The 12,457-nt window shown below is 45.0% G+C and overlaps 1 protein-coding gene across 5 annotated transcripts in view; it reads left to right on the top strand.

Annotated features, from left to right (window-relative positions):
• The window catches only part of AK9 (adenylate kinase 9), a 406,441-nt gene that overhangs the window by 154,546 nt on the left and 239,438 nt on the right, over positions 1–12,457 (top strand). For all 5 annotated transcript variants that reach the window (XM_063917113.1, XM_063917112.1, XM_063917116.1 and 2 more), the window contains exons 11-13: positions 4,690–4,829; positions 4,906–5,086; positions 6,591–6,735. In XM_063917113.1, the coding sequence (XP_063773183.1) occupies positions 4,690–4,829; positions 4,906–5,086; positions 6,591–6,735 (466 nt within the window). The remainder of the gene's footprint in view (positions 1–4,689; positions 4,830–4,905; positions 5,087–6,590; positions 6,736–12,457) is intronic.

Genomic DNA, 12,457 nt, shown 5'->3' with positions numbered 1-12,457 from the left:
ATCAATCTCCCTACCCTAACCCATGATCAGCTAGACGCCTTAAATGCTCCTTGGACCGTAACAGAGGTCGAATCCACGATTAAAGCTCTCCCTAAGGATAAAGCCCCTGGCCCCGATGGGTTTATTAACGACTTCTATGCTTCCTTTGCAGACCGTCTCTCCCCCACTTTGACCGCTCTGTTTAATGAGATAACTAATACTGGTACCTTCCCTAAAGAAATGCTGGAGGCTCAGGTAGTAGCTATCCCCAAGCCTGGGAAAGACCCTGCCCACTGTCACAACTACAGACCAATCGCATTACTTAATAGTGATGTCAAGCTATATGCTAAATTGATAGCATCCCGACTTAGTGTTTATCTACCGCTGTTGATTCACCCCGATCAAGCTGGGTTTATGCCTGGCAGACAGGCCTCTGACAATACCCGCAGAGTTTTTAACCTGATAGATAGGGCCCCTGGCACAGAGGGATTCTTATTACTCTCATTGGATGCTGAGAAGGCGTTCGACAGACTGAATTGGCTATATATGCGTACTGTTTTGGTTAAATTTGGCTTCTCGGCCCAGATTCTGGCGTCAATCTTAGCATTATATACCTTACCGTCAGCAAGAGTTTTTAGTAATGGATTTTTGTCGGACGCCTTCCCAATCACTAATGGTACCCGCCAGGGCTGCCCTCTCTCACCTTTGATATATGCTCTTGGTATTGAACCCCTGGCAGCTAAAATTAGAGCAGATACTGCATTCCCAGGCCTGACCCATGGCGGACTCTCCCATAAATTGTGTCTCTTTGCCGACGACGTTCTCCTCTTCGTATCTCAACCCTCCTCCTCTCTCCCGCAACTACATTCCATATTACACGACTTCAGTGAGGCATCATACTACAAACTGAATACAACTAAAACCGAAGCTTTGCCTGTCCAATTACCCGATACACTCACGGCCGCTTTACGTTCTCAATATCCATACAACTGGAAACTCAACTCACTTACATACCTCGGGATACATATCCCCCCTACCTCCTCGGCTGTGTTCGATTTAAATCTCCCCCCCCTGATACTCACTCTCCAGACCCTGACAGCCTCGTGGTTGCTGTATGAGATATCCTGGCTGGGACGTTTATCTGCCTTTAAAATGTCCTTATTACCCAAACTCATGTATTTATTTCGCACTATACCTTATTCTTTTCCCAAACCGTACCTCGATAAATGCAAAGTTGTTCTGACGAGATACCTATGGAAATCGCACCCCCCAAAACTGGCACATGCTAGAATGATTCTTCCCCGACACAGAGGAGGTCTCGCATTGCCTGACCTAAGTATGTACCAGGAAGCATGTGTGCTTGCCCAACTGAAATCTTGGAACATATCCAATCCCGCTCCCCTCTGGGCTCACATTGAGGAGGTCGGGTGCATAGGATACCCCTTAGCAGATTTGCTGTGGACTCCTAAGGTCCTCCGTCCCAATGGTTTGAATGTTCTTCCCTCTACGGCTTCTTCCTTACGAATATGGGATAATTTGATGAGTAAACTTCCTAGCATTACTACCCCCCACATGACCCTTTCACTTAAAGCAGTGAGTAAGTTAATTCCCAACTTACGTATCTCTACGTGGACTGCTTGTAATATTCATACCCTTGGAGACCTATTAGATGGAACTACCTTCCTTTCATTCGCCCAATTGCACGATAAATTCTCCCTCCCAAGTGCTGAACTGTTTCACTACTTTCAGATCAGACACTGGTTCCAAAGCCTACCCACAGTACAAACTCCCCCCAGCTCTCTGGCTCAGTCTATCCGATCCCGCATGGTATTATCTTCATCAACTAAAGATATAACTTATTGGTACAACACACTCATCTCATTAGTCCCATACCAAAAGTCTAATGCTCAGAGGCGCTGGGAGGGAGACTTGGGTATTCCCATAGCAGAGTCACAATGGGAGAAATTATACCGTTTAACATTTCGCATGTCTCGCTGTTTAAATCATTCAGAAATGCATGTTAAACTACTGAATAGATTATACCTGACCCCAGACAGACTGCACACCTTCTGGCCCTCCTGCTCACCACTATGCTGGAGAAATTGCGGAGAGATAGGGCATGTATACCATATTTTCTGGTCATGTCCCCTTCTCCAAACTTTCTGGGCAGAAGTATTTACGCTAATAAATAAAGTTCTAGGCCTATCTTTAAACCCATCCCCAGATCTGGTTCTCCTACATATGTATCCCCTGGAGGTATCATCCTCCCAGAGGTACCTGTTGGGACACATCTGTATAGCAGCAAGGGCAACCCTGGCCCAAGCCTGGAAGCAGGTGGCGGTCCCACCTGTTCTAAAGGTGTTTCATAAAGTTAATTTCCATTATACTATGGAAACCGAATGTATGCCTTATTCCTCTTCTGCTTCCTCTCCCATGGTGAAATGGTTCCATTGGCATGAATACGTCACGGAGGGGGAAGGCTCCACCCTCATATCACACCCGGGGATGTCGTCCCCTTTACAATTCAGCCTGAATGAGGAACCTTCAACTTCTTGAGTGCTCTATCTCCCATACTTTCCCCTCTGGTTTTTACCATATATTACATTTATAATGTTATCAACCGATCCCCACCGGTTCTAGAGACGGAGTAGAGAAACCATATTGAACTAGCTATGCACATTTCAAACTGTTAACATGTCTAGGATACCTGTATACCTACTTAGTGTTATGCTATCTGTTCTATATGTATGTTGCATTTTATTGACGTGTACATCCCTCCCCACCCTGGTCTTTTTTCTGTACCCCCTCCTTTTTTCTTCCCTTTTTGCATTCAATATAAAATTCAATAAAAACTATTGATGTTAAAAAAAATAAAATAAACTACAAATCCCATGCCACTCTGCTTCCTTTTCCATCAGGCCGGGTGCTGTGGGTTCAGGCTGACAGCAGACTGTGGACCTTATTCAGCTTCAGTTTGCTAATTGGGGGCCACCAAGCACAAGGCAAGGCCAGCCAACTTGTTAATCTCCGCCAGTGATGCAATCACAATTCAGTTGGCCGCAGGTCAGGAAAATGCGATTGTATCTCTGATCCAAACTTAATAAGGCCCTGTGTGCAGCTGGAACCCACAGCTCAACCTGACCTCTGCTCTGCCTAGAGCTGCACTACTGCCTGTGGTATCAGTAGGTTGGTAGGGCTGTGGTTCAGTGCAACAGGGGGAGATCACCCTTATTGTCCCTCCCTGATTTAGCCGTTGGTGGGGGTTGCCCGACATTAGGATGTGCCTTTGCATGGCAGAAAAAAAAGTGTAACAAAATGGAATTGTCCTTGGCCCACCCTCCTACCCTTATGTTTGATATTAAAAAGGACATGCACAGTTTACCAAACCAATCACTTCAGCGACAGGGACTGACACTTTTGTGGCTGAAGCGCTTGGTTTGTTTGGGCACCCACAAAACAAGCTACAAATCATCTTAAGACAGCTAAGCTAACAGTGCTGTTAATGACTTCTTCAGTGGCAAGATGTTACGATAATTATCATTGTCACCCTCAGCAGTGTTTACATCATTTTCACACAATATGATTTCATCCCCGGTGGCATCCATCATTACAAAAGTGTCTGTACTTTGATGTCATTGCTGGTAAAGTTCTTCCACGTGGAAAAAAACACCAGTGTGCACTGGGTTAATACTGCTCCTCTGTTAGAACCTGGCAGTCACAAAAAAACCCCACTAACAATGTGCTGTGAAAAGTGCTGCAGTAAACTTACAGCACCAGTGTGACAAAAATGCAAGTAATATATAGCTGTTCCTAACCTGCACTATAAAAAATAAAAATGTTTTGCTAACTGTCTACATCCATCTAGCTTGCCCAGTATATTACATTAACTAGGAACATGTCAAACAGTGACGTCTCGCGTTAAAGCTTCCTCAGCAGCAGTGAACACCAGTGTGATTGTGCATGCGCAGTGTTATATAGTTGTATGTTTCTTTGTTTTACAGTAGCAGATCCATCATGCCGTCTGTCCCAGCATTACCTGTCGCACTGTCCTATACCCCTTTTACACCAACCAGCATACTGTATAACACAGGTTATTGAACATGAACGCGCATAACCCGTGTTGCTGGTTGGTGTAAAAGAGCCCAGTTGGAATAATACGGGTCGAGTGACTCGGTATTCCAACTCGTGTAGCTTTCAGGGTTGAACACGTGTTCAACCCGGCAAGCTGTGCTGTGTAAATGGAAGCCAGGTCGATGCAACCCGTTTCCCATTTACACTGTATGGGCGGCGCCAGGAGATCACCGCGTCACTGGAATCGTCACCAACCCGGCAATATGCTGGAATGGTGACTGCAGATAGGAAAGGGAGCTGACGCGGGTCTCAGTGCTGGGAGATCACTGCGTCACTGGAATCGTCACCAACCCGGCAATATGCCGGAATGGTGACTGCAGATAGGAAAGGGAGCTGACGGGGGTCTCAGCTAGGTAACACCCGTGTCAGGCCCCCTGCTGTGACCAGCATATTTAGGTGGAAAAGGGGTATTATATGATAACTTAGTGGAGAATGTAGAAATCTGAGAAATAAGCTATAACACCTGATAAATGTTATGTAATGAATACAAATCAAATAATTATCACATTTTATGGACACACTAATAATTTCAATAAATGTTTGATAAGTGAAGTATAATAGATTATTTTTGTTTCATAGGATGAAATTATGCGGACGCTTTCATCATCTCGTATGATTGGTCCCCGATATAGGTGGCGCAGAAGCTGCTGGGGCAATTTATGTCCTGTGGCTCTGAAAGAAGGATATATTAAGAAAGGATTGGCAGAGTTTGCTGTTAGGTAAAGTTTGCTTGTAAATTGCATGCTATAATTATTATTAATTTTTTTTAATTATATCTTATTTATGGATTTTTAGTTTTCTAGATAAGATGTACTTATTATCATCTGAAGAATCATTGATAAAATTTATGCAGAATCCTCGTCCATATCTTCTTCCTCCTATGCCATTACCTCCCTGCAAGATTGCTGTCCTTGGACCAAAGTCTTCTGGGAAAACATCTGTCTGTAACTTAATAGCCAACAAATACTCAGGAAAGGTGGGTGAATTTACTATTTATGAAAAAAAGAAAGAATGGCGATGTGATATTCAATATTGCTTAGCTTATGTTTTAATATAGTAATCTTACATTTGGCTTCTTTAAAATCAATCTACTATGTGACCATATATCGGCCCATTCCTATACCTCTGTGTAGCCTGGATGCTTTAGGCAGAGGGAGGACACACAGATTGCATGGTCCCTCATTAATTCCAGATATTGACTTGCAGCAAACTTATCAATTCTGTGGGTGTCTCTATCGTGGTATGTCCATGTGTCTGCGGTTTACTTTTCCATTCCCACAATAGTTGGCACCTGATGACAACACCCAGCTTAGGCAGAACAAGGTGACTTTAGTGAATGAAGCTAACTTTGTAAAGCCTCTCAAATATTTTTGAATAACTCAATTTTTAAGCATGTTGTCAAATATGTGAGTGGCTACATGTTTTATCTGTAGCCACCTTGCGAGCTAAGGAGTCCATCTAACTGGATTTTACTTGCTTAACTTCTGAAGGATGGAAACCTCACTAGTCAACTGTAAAGAGAATCGCCAGGCAGGATAGGCGTTCTCCCTTCTACATACAACTTCCTTGGCCTGGATTTGAGTTATACTACCACTGCTTTCCTTGGTTGTCAAGCTCATGTATCAGGCTCCACCGCTTCACTGAATGAGACATCCTATACGAAAAGGATTCTGCTGTAGTCAGAATAACACCAGACATGCATGCAGTGGCCACTTTATTAGATACACCTTTTTAGTTCTTTATAGTATGCCAAACAAAAAACAAGAACCCAACAGTTAGTTGGTATGCTATGTCCAGCTTTAACATAGCTGTGTGTATTGACCGACGGTCAAAATCCCGACAAGGTCAAAATCCAGACAAGGTCAAAATACCGACATTTAAAATAACGACAAGGTCAAAACACCGGCATTTAAAATGTAGATAGGTCAAAAAGGCAACGAGGTTTTCATTGTTTTTGGTGTGTATGTCGACATAGGTCGACATTGACACCGTATAAGTGTCCCACGTCCCATTGCATGGCTCGCTGTGCTCGGCACACTATTATATTCCTCCTCCAGGTCCACTGGGATGGTAAAGTATGAACAAGTTGGTCTGAATGAAAAAATCATGAAAAACTCATGTCAACTTTTTGACCTATCAACATTTTAAATGTCGGTATTATGGCCTTATCGGTATTTTTACCTTGTCGGGATTTTGACCGTCGGGCATTAGTTTTTGGGATTTTGCCCATCTGGATTTTGATTGTAGGTAAATTGACCGCATCCCGGGTTAGCTGCCCTACTTTGTAACATCTTCCATTGTGTCTTGGGACTGATCAGTGTGTGCATTGTAGCATTCTCATACTGTGAAAGACAAGTGCTTGCTTCTCCCTTCACTTGTTTTTGTCTGAACTGAAATTATTTTGTTAACATTCTATTGCAGGAAACAGTAATATACATTTGTATGTAATATTTGGCTTAAACCTTAACTGTATCTTTTAGATCTTTGATATGTCTCAGCTTATGTCATCATATGTTAAAGAAGCAAAACAAAATGCTGTAACAAAGGCTTGTGAAGAGTCCACTCTAAAGGCTATAGAAAGTGTCAAACTAAAGCTGCAGCAAGAAAAGGTGCTGAAATCACAAGGTGTGTTAGAGGGAATGAGCTATAAACCCTACACTGTTATAACGGGAGGTTATCATTGTTACAGTCTTCATTTGAAACTGTATAATAACTTTATTTGTGGTCAGTTGCAGTTTAGTTCATTTGTGACGTAAATAATTATCAAAAATTGAGGCTAGACCCTGAGAATGGAGACTCTTTTTCAATATATACTGTATTGTGGCAATAAGGAATTTTATTGTATGGAATGTACAATCTAAGGGCCTAATTCAGCATGGATCGCAAAAGCAAAATCTTTCTCTAATGGGCAAAACCATGCAGGATCATCTTAACAGCAGTCTAGGCCCCTGGGCAAAGCAATTCAATGGGACCCCTACCCATACTCTAGTGGCACGGGTGGTAGGCAGTGGCATAACTCCTGCCCCCGCAGCCACTGCGGCGGCTTGGTGGTGTAGGGCTGCGGGGGCGCCGCCGCCGCCACTGATTGCTGCTGTGAGTTTTGCTAAGGAGCCGGAGGGCACAGCGCTTGCCTCTCCTGTGTGTCCCTCCTGGGTCTCCGGCGGTGGCGTGTCTGTTAAATGAAGTGCCGTTTCGTGAGCCAATTAGAGCTCGCGGACCGGCAGCTGCAGTATCACTTCATTTGAAAGACACACTGCTGGAGACACAGGATGGACACAGCCAGGAGAGGCGCGCTCACAGCAGCTGGGGAGGATGTGTACCTGGCACTGGGGGGGCATATTTGGCACTGGGGGTATATGTGTAGCTGGCACTGGGGGGCATATGGGGCACTGGGGGCATATGTGTATTTGGCACTGGGTTGGCATATTTGGCACTGGGGGCATATGTGTTTCTGGCACTATGGGGGCATATTGTTATCTGGCACTGTGGGGGAATATCTGGCACTTGGGGCATATGTGGCACTGGGAGCACAGCCCTAGCAACAAGCATTACTTCCTAGTAACAAGCACAACACCTAGCTCATTAAATCCCTGGCAATAAGCATTACCCCCTAGCACACTGGCATTTCTATAATGGTGCAGTGTGCGGTGCACATGGGCCCCTGAGTCCAGAGGGGGCCCCCTCCGCACACGCTGCACCCATTTTTAAAATACTCACCCCTCTGGAGTCCAGCGCTGGCATTCGCAGCACTGTGAAAATAGCCATTTTCACAGTTTTGCACATGCGCAGTAGATAAATCTCAGGGAGGGCCATTTTCCCGGAGATCTGCGCATGCGCAGTAGAGTCTGAGCCCTCTAGTGCTCAGACTCTACAGTGCTCTGGGCAAAGAGGAGGGGGCCCGAACGGAGGAGGCTGAACACGGGCCTCCTGCTCTCTTAAAGCGCCCCTGCTCTAGCAACAAGCATGACACCCAGTGCATGAAACCCCTGGCAATGAATATTACCCACTGGCAACGAGCTTGACACCCAACACATGATACCTCTGGCAAAAAGCATAACACCTAACGCATGAAACCCCTGGCAACGAGCATGACACCCTGAGCATGAAAACCCCTGGCACCGTGCATGGAACCAAGAGCCCTGGCAACGAGCAGGTAATTTAAAAGTAATTAAAAGTAATTAGAAGCCTTACTGTAGGGCTTAATGTGTAATGGGCATTGCGGTGTGTGGCATAATGTATCACGGAAATTGCGGTGTGTGGCATAATGATCACGGACATTGCAGTGTGTGGCATAATGTATCACGGACATTGCGGTGTGTTTCATAATGTGTCACAGGCATTACGGTGTGTGGTATACTATATCACGGGCATTGTGGTATGTGGTATAATGTCTTAGGGGCATTGTGGTGTGTGGCATAATATTAATGGGCATTGCGGTGTGTGGCATAAGGTATAACGGGCATTGCGGTATGTGTCACAGGCATTACGGTGTATGGTATACTATATCACAGGCATTGTGGTATGTTCTATAATGTCTCAGGGGTATTACAGTGTGTGGCATAATGTATAACGGGCATTGCGGTGTGTGTCATAATGTGTCACAGGCATGACTGTGTGTGGTGTACTGTATCACAGGCATTGTATGTGCTATAATGTATCAGGGGCATTGCAGTGTGTAGCATAATGTATAACGGGCATTGCGATGCGTGGCATAATGTGTCACAGGCATTACGGTGTGTGGCATAATGTGTCAGGGGCATTATGGTGTGTGGCATATTGTGTCATGGGCATTATTGTGTGTGGCATAATGTCTAAGGGCCATTGCAGTATGTGGCATAATGTATACTGGGCATTACTATAAGGAGGTAAAATGACAAATAATGTAAGGGGCATGAATCAGGATTTTTTTGTTTTCTGTGGTGTCCAACGCCTGGGCGTGCAGGTTGCAAAACTGGGGCATAAGGTAGTCTTTTCCTGCAATGCCACGTCCCTTTATGCAAAGTCACACCCATTTCACCAAGGCCACACACCGTTTTTTGTGATGCACTCCTGCGGTGCCCGCAGATTCATCACTTTGCTAGTGGCAATTATTGGGGGGGAAGGGCGCCAGAGAATGTTTTCGGTTGGGGGGAGTAAAAATTCTAGTTACGCCACCGATGGTTGGTGCTATCAGAGGCAGCTTTGATGTCCCGCGGGCGGTGGGCAGTGTTCTATCTTCCGCTCAGCATGTAGGACCTGGAGCAGTAATTTCTGCTAATTACTTCTTACCTTTCAGGAGGTACTGGAGTCTTGGGGATCAGAGTTAAGGAGTCAGAGCAATCCACAGATGAAAAATATAAAACTGCATACCAGGCATGTGGAGCTGAAGCAGGGACCAGCTGCTGTAAGGCTGATATCTCTGGTTCTGGGCATAGTAGAGACAAGCTGCCAGTGTCCACTGAAAGGGGAGAGTACCAGCTTTTGGAGTATACTCTCAGATAAACTCTAATTCAGGCAGAACCTGATATATCTGGTTGCAATTAATAGGCTCGGGTGGGGACCACTGCTTTGAAGTTGAATATCTCCGGTTCCCCAGGGCCGATTTTCAAAAATCTGGTACCCCTGGAAAAAGGGGACCCTCAGCTATTGGCATAGGGCCCTTATACTCCTGGGGCCCTTGGGCAAGTGCCCATTGATCCCATACAAAAAGACGGCCCTGAAACCATGTGCACTGCAGTTGGGGCAAATGTAACATGTGCAGAGAGAGTTAGATTTAGGTGGGTTATTTTGTTTCTGTGCAGGGTAAATACCAGCTGCTTTATTTTTACACTGCAATTTAAATTTTGGTTTGAACACACCCCACCCAAATCTAACTCTCTCTGCACATGTTATATCTGACCCCCCTGCACTGCACATGGTTTTGCCCATTACAGAAATATTTTGCTTTTGCAATCCATGCTGAATTAGGCCCTAAATCAGCTATTCAGCTATGTATGCGCATTGCTAAAATTTCATGATCAAAATCACAAACAGCTCCATTCCACACGAGAGGGATCCCAAGATCCTTCCGCGGGAGGTCTGCCACACTGAAGTTAATGAGCTAATGCCATCTGAAGATGGTTTTATCCCATGCATGCAAAATCCGGAAAACTACGCTTTACAGTTTTTGTCACATACAGTCCCTATAGGGCTGCTGACTGAAAACTAGTGATGTGCACCGGAAATTTTTCAGGTTTTGTGTTTTGGTTTTGGATTCGGTTCCACGGCCGTGTTTTGGATTCAGACGCGTTTTGGCAAAACCTCCCTGAAAATTTTTTGTCGGATTCGGGTGTGTTTTGGATTCGGGTGTTTTTTTTACAAAAAACCCTCAAAAACAGCTTAAATTATAGAATTTGGGGGTCATTTTGATCCCATAGTATTATTAACCTCAATAACCATAATTTCCACTAATTTCCAGTCTATTCTGAACACCTCACACCTCACAATATTATTTTTAGTCCTAAAATTTGCACAGAGGTCGCTGGGAGGCTAAGCTAAGCGACCCAAGTGGCCGACACAAACACCTGGCCCATCTAGGAGTGGCACTGCAGTGTCAGACAGGATGGCAGATTTAAAAAATAGTCCCCAAACAGCACATGATCCAAAGAATAAAAGAGGTGCAATGAGGTAGCTGTGTGACTAAGCTAAGCGACCCAAGTGGCCGACACAAACACCTAGCCCATCTAGTAGTGGCACTGCAGTGTCAGACAGGATGGCAGATTTAAAAAATAGTCCCCAAACAGCACATGATGCAAAGAAAAAAAGAGGTGCACCAAGGTCGCTGGATGGCTAAGCTAAGCGACCCAAGTGGCCGACACAAACACCTGGCCCATCTAGGAGTGGCACTGCAGTGTCAGACAGGATGGCAGATTTAAAAAATAGTCCCCAAACAGCACATGATGCAAAGAAAAAAAGAGGTGCAATGAGGTAGCTGTGTGACTAAGCTAAGCGACCCAAGTGGCCGACACAAACACCTAGCCCATCTAGGAGTGGCACTGCAGTGTCAGACAGGATGGCAGATTTAAAAAATAGTCCCCAAACAGCACATGATGCAAAGAAAAAAAGAGATGCAATGAGGTAGCTGTGTGACTAAGCTAAGCGACCCAAGTGGCCGACACAAACACCTGGCCCATCTAGGAGTGGCACTGCAGTGTCAGACAGGATGGCAGATTTAAGAAATAGTCCCCAAACAGCACATGATGCAAAGAAAAAAAGAGGTGCAATGAGGTAGCTGTGTGACTAAGCTAAGCGACCCAAGTGGCCGACACAAACACCTAGCCCATCTAGGAGTGGCACTGCAGTGTCAGACAGGATGGCAGATTTAAAAAATAGTCCCCAAACAGCACATGATGCAAAGAAAAAAAGAGGTGCAATGAGGTAGCTGTGTGGCTAAGCTAAGCGACCCAAGTGGCCGACACAAACACCTGGCCCATCTAGGAGTGGCACTGCAGTTTTCTAGCGAGAGGATGAGTGCTTCCATCCTCATGTGAATCTGAACCACTAGCCATGAACATAGGCCAGGGCCTCAGCCGTTCCTTGCCACTACGTGTCGTAAATGGCATATTGGCAAGTTTACGCTTCTCATCAGACGCTTTTAATTTTGATTTTTGGGTAATTTTACTGAACTTTTGTAGTATACTTGACGACACAGAGGTAGAGCAATGGACTACTGTACCGTACTGCTATATATATACTGGTGGTCACAGCAACATTCTGCACTGTCCCCTCATGCTATATACTGCGCACAACTAAAATGCAGCACAGGTATGGATGCATAGTATACTTGACGACACAGAGGCAGAGCAGTGGACTACTGTACCATACTGCTATATATATATACTGGTGGTCACAGCAACATTCTGCACTGTCCCCTCCTACTATATACTGCGCACAACTAAAATGCAGCACAGGTAAGGATGCATACTATACTTGACGACACAGAGGTAGAGCAGTGGACTACTGTACCGTACCGCTATATATTTACTGGTGGTCACAGCAACATTCTGCACTGTCCCCTCCTACTATATACTGCGCACAACTAAAATGCAGCACAGGTATGGATGCGTAGTATACTTGACGACACAGAGGTAGAGCAGTGGACTATTGTACCGTACTGCTATATATATACTGGTGGTCAAAGCAACATTCTGCACTGTCCTCCTACTATATACTACAATGCAGCACAGATATGGAGCGTTTTTCAGGCAGAGAACGTAGATATTTTCAGCACACTGAGCACAGATATTTGCAAGCACACTGAGCACAGATATTTGCAGCACACTGAGCAGATATTTGCAGCACACTGAACACAGAAACTGAGAGAACGCAG

This window comes from Pseudophryne corroboree, chromosome 4 (assembly GCF_028390025.1).
Source record: "Pseudophryne corroboree isolate aPseCor3 chromosome 4, aPseCor3.hap2, whole genome shotgun sequence".
In the NCBI taxonomy this organism is placed as follows: Eukaryota; Metazoa; Chordata; class Amphibia; order Anura; family Myobatrachidae; genus Pseudophryne; species Pseudophryne corroboree.
This window is presented reverse-complemented; position numbering and strand designations above follow the sequence as displayed.